Here is a 15,971-nt window from a genome sequence, read left to right as displayed (position 1 = left end):
GTCCATCTACTTTTTCCTTCTAGCCTTTGCTTCTGTTCTCATATCACCCCAAAATGCAGCGCAATACCCTTTTCTTCGTTTGGAGTATTCAAGCGTACAGCAACGACGCATCTATCTGGTATATTTCTACCGTCAGTATCTCCTCGCTATTACAGAAGAAATGCTGACTTCAAATGGCGGCAAGATTTCGCGGTTCCTGATCTGACGTCACAGCCGGTCTGGAACCCAGACTCTTTCTGGTCTTGACTCCCGGTCAACTTCTTTGGGCGTGGCCGAAACGGGAACTTTAAAGCTCGATTTTGCAGCGAAAAAGTGGCGGAATCCAAAAATTTCTTTTAGAAAACTTGTCTATGCATTATAGAGATACGAAAACCACAAAAAACCTGTAGGCTGGATAGACACTTTAACCATTTAAGCGGAAAACTGTAGGGTTTTTGTGGGTGTGGCCATTATCATAAAATACTGTAGGTGCAAGCTTCCTCAGGCCACTAAGACATCATTCTGCGGACCAAAACGCTAGCCGCATACGAGTAAATCGCATCTGGTGGAAGTTGACTATCAACCTGAAACATTTGCATGGAAAGTAATAGTTTCAACTGTGCGCAACGAAATCACCAGCTACTTAGGCTAGATTACCATTATCGTTATTTAGCCGAAAGAACAAGCCCCTATCACTGTCAGAAAGCCGCCTCCGAGTATTCACTGAGCTTGCTATTTTTAGCAGCTGTGTTGCTAAGTAACACTTGTTAAATTGAGGCAAAATATTATCATATGTTTTCGTTCTGTGTTGACATGTAAAAGGTAATACTCGTTTTCTTCCAACACTTCTCGTTTCGTTTTATTTCAGGAAGAAAAGAGACTGGTTCGATATCGAAACAATCAAGTCGTAAGCACCAAAGGCGAACGGTTTTCTTATGTAAAACAAGAAGAATCAGAGGAAATGAAGAAGACGTATGTGAACATTAAACCGGCGCGAAAATATCGTTTCCACTGAAACTCTACGCGCGTAAAATTTACATTCGCGCTGAATAATCGTCTGCTGTACCCAACGCGCGCGTGAACTCGCGTGTGCTGAAAACACCTACGCGAGGACGTTGCAAAACGTTGACACTTCACCTCGCGCAGGTTAATATAAATTTAGGTACAGATGAACAAGAGGATTATTTCGTCAAAATCGCAACGGAAGAGGAGACAAGCCAAATGGTGTTGGCGAAAATGGGTGTCTTTCGCATGTTCGACATGTTACGCGTTTCGACTGCCGCAAGAATCGACGACAAAGACGTCTTAGAAGCACTTTATTCTGAAAAGAAATTATCGAGATGCGTTATTTTAAACTAGAAAATACCGTCGTTAACATTGTTTTTAATTCTTAGGCCAAAAATTTTGCCAAAAAAGGTTTTACTTTATTATACAGGAATCGTATTTTACTTTAATGCATCAAAACGGGTTTTTATCTTTTATAAGTCATAATCATATTGTTTTTTTAATCAATTTTCTCGATTGTCCGTTTCCACGTGGCACGCATACTTTATTAAACACGCGGTAACACGGAACTCACGACATCGTTTTTTTAGCCGCTCTTGGCTTTTTAAGATTTACACCTTTTTAGCACTGTTAATTGATTTCTATTCCTGACTTGTATGGCACTTGACAACTTTTTACAATGCGGTATTTGCTTTTATAGTTTATCTTATGTCTAAACAGCTGTTGTACATAGCTTTTATGTGTCTTAGCAATTGTCATTTACACCCAATACTCCAAAATTTAATCCATTTATCCGAGAGAAATTTGTAACAATTGCCGAAACCTTTTCTGAAAAACCCTTATGATGTAGTATACAATTCACGCTGTATATAGCCAATGTTAAAGAACACATTAATTGTTTTAACAGGCAATGGTTTTGCCCCTTTTAGCGGCGAAAGTGCTTGTAGATATATATGTAGATTTCGTTAAGTGTGCTTAAATCTTTACAGAAGATAGATATTGTTCAAAAATGGCCTACCGCACATTAGAAGCTCAATTTAAAAGCCTATAAAAACATTATTTCATCATCGTTGATAGGATAATGTCGTCAAATGGGCATCGGTGCTTCAATTTTTCAAAAGCACCAGCATAGATCTTTTGTTATTTCAGTGTATAAAACAATCGACGCATTAGCAGCAAACGATTTAGCGTTGTTCGCTCGACTTTGGAAACTTGAATTACTGATTCAAACTGAAGCTTTGTTTTCATTCGCTGTACCACCTGTTTTTTGTTGTACATCCGTAAATAAACTCGGAACCCATTTATCTTCTTTTGTAGAAATTTTTTTATGCTTCTAGTTTTGTTTTGCATAAGTAAAGAATTGTTAAATGTTTAGTTGTGACAGAGACTGCGAGTTTAACATGGAAGGAGCCGTTATTGCGCTTGTACCGGGAAATTCACCGTCGTTGTTGTGCGGGCAATTCTCCTTGTTGAATGAAAACCGTGGCGATGTATTCAAATAAAGTAGCTTTTTACAAACAGTTCTAAAATCCGGCTTCATAAAGGAGTATAGTATGGGATTTATGAGTGAACCGAAGGCTAGGGTAAATGGGGAGAGCACAGTCATTGCCTCGGGCAATAGATGTGGCTTACCAACTGCGTGGACTAAAGTAGTCCAAATGATTGGCAACCAGCTCAAAACAAACATCACAGCAATCACTCCGAATACTTTAGCGACTTTCGCCTCCGACGATACTCTCCTCGCTCTTGAATCGTTATAACTTCCCTCCTGCACAGAGCTGGCGATTTGTTTCTCTCTCTTGACGATTTTACAAACTTGACGGAAGATCCGCAAATAGCACACAAAGATCCAAATATAGGGGGCCGCGATACCCAATATCAGGATACAAAACTGATATATCTTTAGCGCTAAAGCTGCAACATGGCTGTCAACCCAACAGACTGGAAGAACAGCCGAGGTCACCGCTGTAATCCAACAAAAGGTCACGATCGTTCCAAAATGCTTGGCAATAATATGAGTGTAGTTGAACGGCTTCATACATGCCAAGTGTCGGTCAAATGTTACAGCGCTCAAATTAGCCACGCTTCCAACCAAGGAGGTGGTGTATAAGATATTAAGCGCCAGAGGCGAGTCGAATGATAAGGCATACTGAAGAAACAGCGTCACTCCTACTAACATATCGGACACTGCCAATGAAACGATGAAGCCATTCGTGTAAGTTCTTAGATTCCTGTTTATACACACGAGGATGCAGACTGCGCCATTAGCGATCAAAACAAGAACTGCTAAGATGCTTATAGGTATCACAATGTGCGGCGTCGTCATTTCTTGAAGTCAGTGTTGATTGTTTCTCGCAGTTTTGTCCAAATATCTGCGAATGCGTATCGCCTGAAACGTAGATAAAAGCTATATCAGATAGAAATTGTAAAACCAATGCATTATCCAATACGAATAGCGCAATTCGGCCGCAGATTACTGATATAACGGTGACTTGCCATTAAGTGATAATACTGGCTTTTTGTTTAGTTCCCTCCCGGCAACTAAGAGCTGCATTTGTTAAGGGAGTTTCTTTCTCCAGTTCTGCACGCATGGACCGATTCCAAGTTCAATGGGTATGTTTTCAACCTGTGACACTGAAGAGGCTCACGCAAGCGCGACGCGGGATCCAATAAGCAACCACTCTGCTGATTTGTCGAGTGTAAACAGCTTACTTTTAGAAAACACTATCGCGGATTAGCGTAACGTCCGTCTGTTAATACCGTATGTCGGAAGCAAACACAGTATATCGGCCCTTTAATTCTCTAAATATACTCACAAATGTATATTCTCTAACAAAGTGTTTTTGCTGTGCGAAAAATCCTCGTTTTCGGATTTCGTAGTACATGTAGCTTATTTCTAATTTGGATAGTGCTTCAATAGAATTATAACTCTTCCAAAACCACAGCATACAACTATTTGTCCTTTCGCTAATAAACATGCTATCAAGCGATATCCCTAAGTGTTTTCGTTAAACCAAAATCGGCGTAACGCCCGTCCATTTAATTAAATCAATTTGTCCTTGTTTTTTTTTTTTTTTTTTTACTTTTAAATATCACTTTGAGTTTGTGTCACCGAATGAAGAAAAAAAAAACGCCTTTTGACTGTTGTTTCGTCCTGAAATCGAATTTTAACCGATAAAAGTGAATGTGGAGTGTTTTAAACTGTAAGGTCAGTAAAACATTTATTAGGCATTATAAGTCTTCGGTGTGCTTGGTTGTCAGAGAGATTTGTTTTTGTTAAGAAATCATGCAAAGCTAAATATATGTAAAGAAAAACATTGTCCCGATTATTTGTGAATAAGACATGAAATGAATTTATCGAGTGTCACGAAACGTTTATTTCTTGTCGACTCTTCCCTTGTGGCTTACATATGTCATCGCATACAAAATTGAAAGTTCGTACTCGTATGGCGTGCGCGGTATTTTTTCTTTTAGATTAACCGCAGTATCACTGTTATCTTAATGGTTTTATTTCTATTTACAGGAAATAAACGCCAGGTGGTTGAAAATTTTAAAAGTTTCCATGTTTTAATATCAGAATTTTTTCGTGCAATTCGATTTAATAATCGAATTGTTCGGTCTTTCGCGAGTTTGCAACATGCGACAGTAAACAACTAAAAAAAAAATCAAAAGATACAGAAAAAAGTAAGTAAAATAACAAGGTTTGCTCCAAGTGTTTACTAATACATATTTTAAAGTACACTTTAGCTGAAAGATGTCGTTCAAAGTTAATCCATCACATTTGTGGCTCCTTTTGTTAATGGTGAAGTTTTAGAGTCATGTTTAATGGTGCCGTGTGTAAATGGCTTCCTTGACTAAAATAAAATCTGACAGCTTGTTCAATACAACGACTCCATAGTTCAATTATCCTGACACTTCAGTATAAGGATTTTGTAATCAGGATTTATTAAATATAGCAATTTTTTACTTTTCAAGTGCCTAGAAAAGTTACGAAATTCAGTCGTAAGATTAATTCAGAGAAGTTGCATTTAGTCCGGCTTCCATGGTAATTACCTTGGACAAAGGTGTTGTTTTAAGTTTGTTGTGTTTAAATGTTTAATTGATTTTTCATAATACTTATCTCTGTAAAACGCGATAAAAGTTAGAAGCTCACTTAAAAAGTCCATCTGACCAACAACTGGGATAACCTCGCTTATGCACGCAATCGCTGTAACGAGCACCTGCTTTTTCTCCTTTTGTTTTTTTCTCAACTCCAAAATCCAAATTTATCTGTCAAAGATGTCAAATTCACTGATGGTTTGAATGGCACCTTTATCGATGCTTCCCCCTCCCTCTTACCCGAAAGTTTTTTTCTTATTTTGTTCCCTATTTTGCGTTACTTTCCACAATACACCGACGATAGTTTCATTTGTGACAAAGGAAAACTTTTCTATGATTTCAAATTTTAAGAGCACTTATTGGATTGTTCACGTGCAGATTAACAGTACTTATCAACGGTTCGTTTAATTCAAAACAAATGTCAACTTTGTATTAAAGTTTGTTTTTTAAACCAATTTTTTACACAGCAACCCGTTTCTATTTACAAACGTAAACCGTCTTTTAGGGAGCAGTTTTTGACTGACTGTCGAAAGTAATGATGTGTTTACTTTGGTTTAGGGTTTGCTTAGCCTTTTGTAAATTCGGCTCGAGTGGCTCGAGTCTGACCAATAAGAACAAACGTATTTTAAATAAGATCAAGGGTAATGTCCATTAACCCAAAATTTTTGAAAGTTTCGGTCGGTTGTGAAATGAAAAGGTCCGTTTCCGTTCAGTCCGAATTGGGCAAACTCTGGAGGTGATACACTTTGCTCGGTCGGACAGAAATTTACCAATCCATTTTAAGAAATCGGTACATTGCCTTACTTCAGTTCAGTAGCTTCTCATAGCGCAGATGCGGGGTCTTGGGAAAAGGGGAAATGCAAAATGGAAAGGACCGTTCTGTTCGGTTGGCCCGGTTTAATTAAAAACCGTTTTCCATTTTACAACAGTTTGTCCGACTGGTCGTTCTGTAGGAAAGGAAAGCACCCCAGGTGAAAATTCAAAACCAATCAATAATTGCTTTGCGCGAACTTTCCCACGCTTTTTTCTTGCTAGGAGTCCTAATTGGCTAGGTGTTCAAGTATTGCTTTCATTCCAGTTATGTTTGTCTCGCTTTTGCTGCCAGCCCTCCCTGTTTTACCGATCAATGACAGGTCGACACCTTGCTTTCTCTCATGTAAACTAGAGTGACTCAAGTCTGACCAGTAAGTACAAACGTATTTTTCAGAAGATGAAGGGTGATTTCCATTAACCCAAAATTTGTTAAAGTTTCGGTGGGATGTCAAATGAAAAGGTCCGTGTCCGTTCGGTCCGACCGGAATGTGTGGGACCATCTCTTGGTGATCCACTTTGCTCAGTCGGACAGAAATTTACCGATCCATTTTGCTCATGTCATGAGGCTGGTGCCCTCTAGCACGTGCCTATGTTGTGCTTAAGGTTCTGCTCATGTTGCACTTATGTCGCAAGTGAAAACCTGCTTTGTTCGCGTTTTCATTGAAAAGCCTCTAATGGCAGCACTGATTAAACTGGAGGGAAATACTTGCCTCTTCCCCCCCCCCCCTTAGTGCCCAAGCTTGATTTATCTCTTCTCTTTGTTGGTTGTCATACATTTCTTTCTATGTTGGTGATGAGAATATGGCGGTGTAACAAGCCCCCCCCCCCCCCCCAAAAAAAAAAAAAGCAGACAGGTGTATAGCAGTTTAAACTCAATTTTATTCAACTGAGTACGTGATATACATGGCGCTGAATATGAGATGCATTTCTGTTTTGCCGTGCTTATTTACATTTTCTCTGTGGATAGTTTTCATACTTAGGATTCAACTTGTTTCTTGCAAAGCACTGGGCTGCAACACTGTCACACTTGCAAATTGCAAGCTCACATTTGTCGTTTGAGGAAGCTGCAAGATTTGCAAAGAAAGACAGTTAATTCAAACAGAGATTCAACAGTGATGCGATTGATCACTTGCGCTAAACTAAACCCTGCCCATGTATGAAGCTGCTAGAAGAACAGTCTTGATTCAAAAATAGCACAGTGGTTTGGGTACTAGGCGTCTTTGGTAGTTAAGTCACTTGTCATCAAACACTCCTTTTACAGAAAAAACGTGTTTAAAAGGAAATAAGGGCAATCAGAGCCTTAACCTTTCCCTGGAAATCTCACATCTTCTCCCTGTGGCTTTTCCATGTTTTCCTTGGCAATCTAATTTGTTTTTACATCGATCAAGAGGGCCCAGAACTCAATTAGACTGAAAGGTGGTTCAATTTAAATCCTAGGTCGTGTCGTTTCTGTCTCAAAAATGGTACCGGTTACAAGTTGGTGGTGAAGATAGCAATGTGTTTGGCCTTCTTCTTCTGGAGGCTAGGTTTCACATTACATGGTTATCTAAACAGATTCTAATGCAAGGTATCAGTCACGCTTGCAAAAATGAACTGAATCAGTCATCGTTTCTTCTCACTGGTACAATATATAACTCCGAGTGGCGTGGCAGCTATGACTGACTCAGATTTGGTCTCAAGAAACGAAGCAACTGCCAAAAAAGATGACACATTTCTTTCATATGCGCATCGTATCGTTGCGACACTACTACGTTTTTGAAGAATTCCTGACATCTTTTCAACAACTTTTTGATTGGTTCTGTTTCACTCGGACGAATAAAAACAGAAGCCATCTAACTAGTCGTCGAGTGGCAACAATGAGAAATATTATAAGGGAAATGAAAAACTTTTTTAAATTTAATTTCAAAAAATACAGATCTTCCAAACGATTGCAGGCCAAAAAAAAAACAAAAAAAAACAAGCAAACAAGATAAATGTAAGGGGTATCTCATACCACATCCAGTGCATCCTTTCCTCTTGTATGATTTGCTGTAGATATTCCAAGAAAACCGACACAGCTTGTCGCGGTTGATTTGTCTGTAACATGCATCATGCTTCTCACAACATCTGCAGAATAATAAGCATTGTTGATGTGATTGTTACTGGCCGGTTTAAACTATTTAAACTATGCCATAATAAAAACATGGAAGGCAAGGTCCAATGGCTAACGCATTGGACTTCGGTTCGAGCACTGGCCGGGGTCACTGCGCTGTGTTCTTGGGCAAAACACTCCATTCTCAAAGTGCCTCTCTCCACTCGGGTATGTAAATTGTTATCGGTGAATTTAATGCTGGTTGTAACCCTGCGATAGACTAGCTTCCCATCCAGGGAGGAGTAGAATTACCCCTAGTCGCTTCATGCTACGGAAACCGCATTAATCTCCAGCCTGATGGGCACTACGTCCAAACCTGGAGGTTACCATAATACAAAAAACATAATACCACAGGTGGTGAACATTGTTTATATTTTCATTAGCCCTTACCTTATCTCAGGCTTCTTTTTATGCTACCTTCACTGGGAAAAATCTTTAAGTATAAGCACAAGAAGAACGATTAGTTACGTTTTCTTGTACCTATGCTTATGCTTATTCCTAGTGAGGACAGCATTAGCAGAGTGAATGCGCTCGTTATGCTGTTTTCTTCCGTGCATCAAGTGTTCACTGATTACGCCACTTATGAGTGCAAAAGCTTAAGTAACTTACCTGTCAAGGCCGTCCACTGGTGTCCCAGTGCCTCCTAGTCCACAATAACACCCATAAAAGTTGTATTTTAGCGGGTTGTTATTGGTCGCGCATGAAATCATCTGGTAAAACTGCAGCAGACTTCGTCGAGTTCTAGGATGCTCAACGCCATCTGTGAGAAGAAGGTCAGCGAATGGTCAGTATAATCTGCTTGATCTTATATAAAATTGCAAGATATTTTCTTCTTACCGTGTCCCATCTTCAAAGACACTTTTCCTTCTTCATTTTCCTGTGAGCAACATAAAAATATTAAAGTTATGCTAATAAACATGATTTGTCACTAGTAACAATGGTTGTTTTTTTTGGGTAGGATAATTCAATATGTCTAAACATAGCTTAATCGAAATACAAGAAATATTTAGTATACACCAAGACCAAGTACACAAATATAATCATTGCGATTCAGTCAAAGAGTTTACAGAGTTCCACAGTCTTCTAACAGACACATAGCAATGTACGTTTAGAATTACTAGTTATTAAAACCTGAATTACCGTATAAATAAAATCATAATTTTTGAGATGTATCGTAACCCATGACAATGTAAAATAGAGATCCATAACTGAGCTGGCAAGGAGTCCGGTAGCTGTTACATGCCAACAAAGTTTATGCTACAGAATGTTTTTATATTTCAACGTAGAAAAACGTCTTTTACCTATCGTACACGTACCTCAATAATAAAACTTACCTTGAAGGAAGATGGGAGTGACAAAACGCATACAGCAATGGAAATGAAAACAACAATGGAAGTTAGTAGTGTCCTCATTTTCGTCTTCTGACGTTTTTAGACGACCGGAAGGTGCAAAACAGTGAATGCGTATTGCGAGATGGGTTCAAAGCGTAGGCTAAGCAAGAAATAGTCCAAAATGACTCACTTCAATCCAAAAAAACATTTAACTTATCGACTACATTGCTTTGTTGTTGACCAATCAGAATGGTCTCTAATTGATTGGAACTGATTGTCAGTCAGTTTTGAGAGCTATTGGTTCGTTTCAAGTATTGGTTGGTTAGAAAGTAAACTTATAGTTGGAAAGTAAAATTATTGTATGGACTCATAGTTGGAAAGTAAAATTATTCAATGAACTTATAACTGGAGTATTTGATTTGGCAATTAAAAGGTTTTGTTTTTGACCAATCAGAGCCGTTTTCAATTGATTGGAACTGCATGATTGTCACTCAAGAGCAATTGGTTTATTTCAAGTATTGATTGGTTGGAAAGTAAACTTATTGTATCAACTTATATTTGGAAAGTAAACTTATTTTATGAACACAAGCTACTCAGCCTTTGATCCATGTCAAGAGCAGATAAGTTTAATGAGAGAAATCTCACTGCGTCACAGCTGCGTTAACCAAATGACAAATTGTCACATTTACAACAGTAAAAACTAAACAACTAAGAAAGTGATATATTTCATTCTCCTATAAAGCATGGTCTGTTAAGGAGCAAATTATTAGGACCTTTGCAGCCGGCTTTAAACTCTTTATAGCATTTTAAATAGAAGCGGTAAGAATATTCATACTCTCTGGACGTAACTGCGTCAGTTAATCACATAGGAGGAGGAGGAGGAGCCGCACTTTATAAAAGTGAAAATCGTTTTAAAGTGATGTGTTTTATTTTTTGATGTCACAATAAAATGTAAAAACTAAAAATACAATAAATACGAAAATAATAGAATAAAATTAAAAAAAAAAAACACAGTAAAATCGATAAAATAAATTTGAGAACATAAAGGCTGACGATGCCCTGCTCTACCTTCGTCAGTTTCGACATGGAAACCACCTAAATATCTTAAACTCTTCCCTTATTCACTTGTGTTGAAACGTACGTAGTAAACAAGAGTTGAAGTTCTTTGGATTGACCCGTTCATTGCCTTCCACATTTAAACCGGATTTCATTCAAATATCATGCTAGAAAGTTCCTAGTTTCGAACCTGAGGAATACTATCTTTCAATCTTCTGTTGTCGGGAGTGAAAAGTTACACCTGCTAAAGCAAGTCCTTATAACAATCTGAAGTGTCTTGACAGCTCAAGAGACGACAACACGAGAAACAAGGTTCAAGTAAGGTTGCACAACTCACAAGAATAGGCCTTGAAACCAAAAGGTTACCGTACAGTTCGGAAGTTACGCCTTTTCCTATCGGCGCTACTTTCAACGAATCGTATTTGTGGGGGTTGATAAAACGTGTACCGTATATGGGCCTATGCATCCTACTATAATGGGGACAAACGTGCAAAACCTGAAACAACACCGGCACAATAAGAACAACAACTGTTTCATCAACCAAAAACAAAATAATCGATGTAACGTCTTGGTATCTGTTATCTTCCAAAAATCGAATTACGATGCCGTTACAAAGACTGCATTTTATCGGCTTTTCGGGGTTTTTTATTTTCCTTATTGTATTCTAATCTATACATATGGCTATTTGAGGCTATCTTCACACCAATTAAACTTTAGCTTCGAAGTCAATACTATTAAACTGTATCTTATAAGAAATCAAGCCTTATATGTATACTTTGGTACGAAGCTCAGCAGTTTACAAGGAAAATATCGTGGGAAGGCTTTGGAAAACAACTGTAAATGACCCAATTTTGTATTGTTGCACCGATTCTCAGAAGTATTTGACGTCCTCTTGAGGCAACATAGCTCTTAACCATACAAAATAGGCCTTTATGTGAACTGGAGAAACAAACAGAAAAAGATTTGTTTCATGGAAAGTAAACAAAGTAATGGATTCACTCCTTTCTTGAGATTGCTCCATGTGCGATACAAATAGTTCAGGTTTTACTTTTTACTGTGTGTGATTGGCCACCCAAGCTCTTTGTTTCATGTTTGGGACGTCACAGTGTTACGATTCAACGAGATTAGAGTATTTTTAGAAATAGAAATAAAATATGATGATTTGACTTGAAAAAAAAGTAATTGTCACGTCTGATTAAAATGTTAATATTTATATATGAAATATGTTGTGTAGATGTGCCTGAAAATCTCGAGCTAGAAACTTATTTATTTGTATATCCGTACACTCGATATTTCTATAATACATATCCGATAACAAAACAGTCATTTTAAAATGAAAAACAGAACACGACCGCAAAATACGATACCAAATTGGGCCGGGAAATTTTTTTTGAGAATACAGTATCTAAAAAATTTGAAAGAAACTTGACTGCATAATTAACTCTCCAATGTAAGTTTTAAAATCACATCGATAACAACGTAACTGTGAGTTCAGAAAAAATTATTGTACCAAACTCATCAATGTTGCATTAATATATGTTTCAAGATTTTTGTGAGTTTAAAAGATGGGGATGTTTTTGTCAGTTCCATGCTAATTACAGTTGCATGAAGGAATGCTTCAGTCTCAAATTCGTTCGCAGAAAGGTCTAACGGTTTAAATGCGATTATTTTGTAGGAAAGTATTCACAGCTGTAACTGTGATAATTGTCTTGTTTTATTGGTCGGGAAACGTTTCGAGAAACGTTTTGGCAGTCATGTTTTGAACTGAAAGAAATGGAAGCTCCATCCACCCTCGACCTTCCCTCTTTGTACCGTGTTGAGTACCTTGGAGTTACAAAAACCTTAAAAGACCGTTCTGTGATTTAAAACTACTTTTTATTTTTAACTTTTATACACTACGTAAATAAGGAATATGTCAAATACAGCCATTGATGATCGCTTCTTTTCGTCTCCCATTGGCTGCTGGATCTCTGTTAACATTGGTCTGCTGGGTAGTCGTAATGCGCTGCGTTCCACTGTGATTTGGCGAAACACCTGGCCGCCTCTCCATCACATTCACAAATGGCCCGTTCGCATGTGTTGGCTGGGTCAGCTGCCGAGTATTCATCAAACAGGAACAAGAAGTAGTCAGTAAATACACAATGTAGTGCTGGAAATTACAGTTCATCGCTACTTCTGTCCGTCCGTCGTTTAGCGGTTAAATGGTCGTTTGCTTGTGTTAGTTTCATGAGTAATTGATTGATCCATCAGCATTTTCGTCCTTCCGTCCGTTTGTCCTTTCGTTCGTTTGTTCTTCTATCTGTTCTTTCTTTCGTTCGTTCGTTCGTTTGTTCATGCATTCATTCGCACTGAGAAAGGTCAGTTAAAGAAGAATATATTGATAAACGTAAATTCGAATAATCGGTAATGAGAGCCTCTCCTATCTAGTGAATTTATAGCAGGTCTGCTGATTAGCATGAAATAAACTAACTCAAAAGATACCTGTAGGGCAAGGTCATCATGCACTTGCATTATAACAGTCGGAATACGCTCTAACAGCATTGTCCGAGCACTCGGTTTTCACAACAAAAGTTACTTCATAGCGTTACGTATTGGCCGTGCATTGAAAATAACTGACAGCGGACTTATTATTAATTTAACTTACTACATCCAGTACAAGTGTCGTCCCTGGAGTAGATTTTCCAATAAACAGCAGATGAAAAGGTACACAGGTCTGGATCCTTTGATACGCGTTCGTAGCATGCATCGTGAATATGACAGCATCTGAAAACGGTGATTAGTTTCTCAATTAGGACACGAATGAATATTCATGCGAGTTGATCAAATCCAGTAATAAATTCAGGTGGTTGTCGTGTAATGAAAGGTCCCAATCTTTGTCGCGAAGCAAAGGTAGGGAAGAGACGACACAGTAGGAATTTACTTGCCTGTCAAGATCATCCAAAGGAGTACCTTTTCCTCCATATCCACAGTAACAGCCATAGTCAGAGTAATCGAAAGCACTTCTTCCAGTGGTACACTCTATCATGTTGCGAAACTGAACGAGGTTTCTCTCTTGACGGACAAACCCCTCTGCAAAAGAACAGAAAGATGACAAGATTAACGCGTCACATCCTTGCGTGTCAGTTTGTCTAGAGACGCATGTGACGACTGCGACTCGTGACCAACAAACTTAAGGTAAAGTCTTCGCTCGGGCCAAGGTGGCCCACAACGCCAGAGCTTATCGACCCTTATCCGTGGGTTTCTTTAGCATGAAGCCACAGAAGGTACTGGTAGTACTCCAACCTCTACTGGGTTACCATAGTAGGTAACCATTTGTACTCCTATGTCTTGTTCGAGAGCACAGCACGGTGATACCGAGCAGCGCTTGATGAGATGTATTTAGATATCTGGGTAAAATGTGTTTTGTATCAAATTAAGTGAAAGTGATGACAAAACGGCGAGGAAAAGCATATTCGTTATAGACTTCTCTATAAATAATACTATTAATAAACCCGAATGCAGGTCTTACGTTGGTTATCCATAGGTCGCTTGCCGTCGTCCAGAATTGCTTCCTACAAAAATAAAATAAAATGGACATCTGTCAGAGATTGTCATTGCACAAGCTCCGTAAAGTGTTATTTTTTAGACTTAATACAGTGGAATTTTGTTCAGATATCTTACTTGAAAGTGAATCACGGAATGCATGATCTACAGATTGCGTTCACGTGGGGACATGTCGCTGGGACATATCGCAGCGACATGTAGCAACGACAAAATCATGTGTTATTCACAGTGAGGGGACACGTAGCAGGGAAGTGTATCGGTGACATGTAGCAGCGACAAAATCAAAAATGCTGCAAAATTCGTGTTGCATGAGCCAAAAATTATCACCCATTTGTAAGTGAGACTGGTGGGTCACCTCTAACCTTTTACGGCTTGGTCATGTTTAACACACTGTTACTTATTATTGGTCTTCTTTTTACGCGGAGCTACCACACCTTTATGTCATTAAGTATACGTAACTTTGCTAGATGGAGCAGAGATATGTAACCTTCATCATTTTTTCGTTAGTTTGACTTACCTTTTCCGGGTTCTTGCGAGATGGAAAAGAGAAGGCAGAGGCTACCAAAATTAGTTTTACCAACAATATTCGCTGCATGACTTCAGTTCAACAAGATACCAGCAAGATAGTCTGTCTGCCTAGCCAGATTCGGAGAAAGTGAGGTTTGTATAATCTTATTTAGTTTTTTTATAATTAGTGCGAGAAATCTGTCTGCCAATTTTGTTGGTTTAAAGTTCGATGAAATTGTCAATGGTGTGAACAACACATCTGCTCCAGCTGATGCAAGAACACGCGAGTGGAACCACAAATAATGACGAAAACCGTTTTAAAGTGGGTTAATCGAACAACAAGAGCCTCTAAAATGCACTTACTACTCGGGTAAAAAAAACGAAAAGTGGAGATTTTAAAGAACGGTAAGTACGCCTATTTGTCATTATAGAGACAAGGGCCGGGCACTTACAGGAAGAATCATCGCGAATCTAGTAAAATTATGAAGTCTAAAGAGCAAAAGGTATATTGAAATTTTATCCAGATTCGTAAAACATTTTCCAAAGCATAAATCGAATTTATGTGAGCCAGTTCAAAGGTATTTTTATTAGACATTGAAAAAGGACAAAAAAACTTAAAAAAGCTAAAGTTAATTCATAGCTGTTGAGAAATTACTTACATGCGTACAAGCTGATAAGAGCCCTTTAGTGAAGGAATACAAAAGGAATAGTAAAAGGCACTTAACAACATAAGTCCCCTGAGAAGTCCAGAACGTACAGCTTAAAAACAAAACAACACATATTGTTTTTACAGTAATACAAATTTTGCATGACATCGATTTTAAAGGATATCACACGTTGTCACTCTTGATTTGCTTTTTAAAGTTTCAAGCTTTTTACTGTAAACAAAGCAGTATCCTTAACTGCATTTCTCGTAGGGAAAAAGCTATTTTGTTTAATTTAAAGATCCACTTGTATTCCTAAACGTCAAGCCATAACACTATTTCTCGGTCCTTTTCGCGCCCTTGGACGCATAAGGCATAACACTATTTGATTACAATAAAATCAAATCAAAATACACTGAATAATTTGACTTATCTCAAGCGAAATAGAGATAAAGAAAGAAATGTAAAATGCGGGAAAAGCAAGAAACAATAATGAACTTTAGGAGCAGTGATATCCTTTTCACTGAGGGGTACAGAATTAAGAACAGTAAATGCACTAAAAACAATTTCATATTGAAAATGATTTACTTAGATGAAAATAAATCGTGGTGAATACTGTTAAAAAACAAAATCATTTCGTTTTGCATAATATAAGTATACGTAGACGTAAATTGCTTTGATGTGGCCCAAGAGACTTTATAGGATGAGTGAAAAAGAATAGGGCGGACTTCGAGAGGAAAGGGCATGTATTGAACCAGCCAGAGACGACGCACAAATTATTAAGTAGCGCGGAATTCAAGGTTGTTATCGTGTTAAAGTCACATACGTGATAAAACTCGGTAGGACTTTAAGTGGATGCTGAAA

At 38.2% G+C, this 15,971-nt stretch overlaps 4 protein-coding genes across 6 annotated transcripts in view; 1 reads left to right on the top strand and 3 right to left on the bottom strand.

Moving 5' to 3' along the window:
• The window catches only part of LOC144644153 (CUE domain-containing protein 2-like), a 36,321-nt gene extending 34,768 nt beyond the window's left edge, over window positions 1-1,553 (top strand). For both annotated transcript variants that reach the window (XM_078503575.1, XM_078503574.1), the window contains exon 9: window positions 848-1,553. In XM_078503575.1, coding sequence (XP_078359701.1) covers window positions 848-994 — 147 coding nt within the window. In that variant the 3' untranslated portion in view covers window positions 995-1,553. The remainder of the gene's footprint in view (window positions 1-847) is intronic.
• LOC144644155 (opsin, blue-sensitive-like) lies at window positions 419-3,602 on the bottom strand. Of its 2 annotated transcripts, none has more exons than XM_078503580.1 (2): window positions 2,617-3,602; window positions 419-563 (listed from the first exon to the last, which is right to left on the bottom strand). In XM_078503580.1, exons 1-2 carry the CDS (start codon window positions 3,308-3,310, stop codon window positions 559-561), a joined length of 699 nt encoding a protein of 232 aa, XP_078359706.1. In that variant the 5' UTR covers window positions 3,311-3,602; the 3' UTR covers window positions 419-558. The 2 variants fall into 2 exon arrangements, with proteins under 2 accessions (XP_078359706.1, XP_078359705.1); XM_078503579.1 differs by lacking the exon at window positions 419-563 and having other exon boundaries at window positions 2,348-3,373; window positions 3,481-3,602.
• Window positions 3,603-6,752: 3,150 nt separating this feature from the next.
• LOC144644128 (phospholipase A2-like) lies at window positions 6,753-9,684 on the bottom strand. The gene is made up of 5 exons (XM_078503550.1): window positions 9,361-9,684; window positions 8,864-8,903; window positions 8,636-8,786; window positions 7,889-8,001; window positions 6,753-6,959 (listed from the first exon to the last, which is right to left on the bottom strand). Exons 1-5 carry the CDS (start codon window positions 9,436-9,438, stop codon window positions 6,838-6,840), a joined length of 504 nt encoding a protein of 167 aa, XP_078359676.1. The 5' UTR covers window positions 9,439-9,684; the 3' UTR covers window positions 6,753-6,837.
• A 2,582-nt stretch (window positions 9,685-12,266) lies between these two features.
• LOC144644161 (basic phospholipase A2 homolog 1-like) lies at window positions 12,267-14,625 on the bottom strand. Its single transcript, XM_078503587.1, has 5 exons — window positions 14,474-14,625; window positions 13,922-13,964; window positions 13,338-13,482; window positions 13,058-13,176; window positions 12,267-12,505 (listed from the first exon to the last, which is right to left on the bottom strand). Exons 1-5 carry the CDS (start codon window positions 14,549-14,551, stop codon window positions 12,387-12,389), a joined length of 504 nt encoding a protein of 167 aa, XP_078359713.1. The 5' UTR covers window positions 14,552-14,625; the 3' UTR covers window positions 12,267-12,386.
• Window positions 14,626-15,971: the final 1,346 nt, after the last annotated feature.

Source organism: Oculina patagonica, chromosome 2, assembly GCF_052425735.1.
Source record: "Oculina patagonica isolate OP01 chromosome 2, crgOcupat, whole genome shotgun sequence".
In the NCBI taxonomy this organism is placed as follows: Eukaryota; Metazoa; Cnidaria; class Anthozoa; order Scleractinia; family Oculinidae; genus Oculina; species Oculina patagonica.
This window is presented reverse-complemented; position numbering and strand designations above follow the sequence as displayed.

What these genes read in the sequence shown, in the direction of transcription:
- LOC144644155 (XM_078503579.1), bottom strand. Translation starts at nt 3,310, where the DNA reads ATGACGACGCCGCACATTGTGATACCTATAAGCATCTTAGCAGTTCTT.
- LOC144644128 (XM_078503550.1), bottom strand. Translation starts at nt 9,438, where the DNA reads ATGAGGACACTACTAACTTCCATTGTTGTTTTCATTTCCATTGCTGTA. An exon ending in CCAGTGGACGGCCTTGACAG is followed by an intron (nt 8,002 to 8,635) that starts GTAAGTTACTTA and finishes ATTATTCTGCAG; the next exon opens with ATGTTGTGAGAAGCATGATG. An exon ending in GAAAGGATGCACTGGATGTG is followed by an intron (nt 6,960 to 7,888) that starts GTATGAGATACC and finishes CAAATCTTGCAG; the next exon opens with CTTCCTCAAACGACAAATGT.
- LOC144644161 (XM_078503587.1), bottom strand. Translation starts at nt 14,551, where the DNA reads ATGCAGCGAATATTGTTGGTAAAACTAATTTTGGTAGCCTCTGCCTTC. An exon ending in GCGACCTATGGATAACCAAC is followed by an intron (nt 13,483 to 13,921) that starts GTAAGACCTGCA and finishes GTTCTTTTGCAG; the next exon opens with AGGGGTTTGTCCGTCAAGAG. An exon ending in CCTTTGGATGATCTTGACAG is followed by an intron (nt 13,177 to 13,337) that starts GCAAGTAAATTC and finishes CACCGTTTTCAG; the next exon opens with ATGCTGTCATATTCACGATG.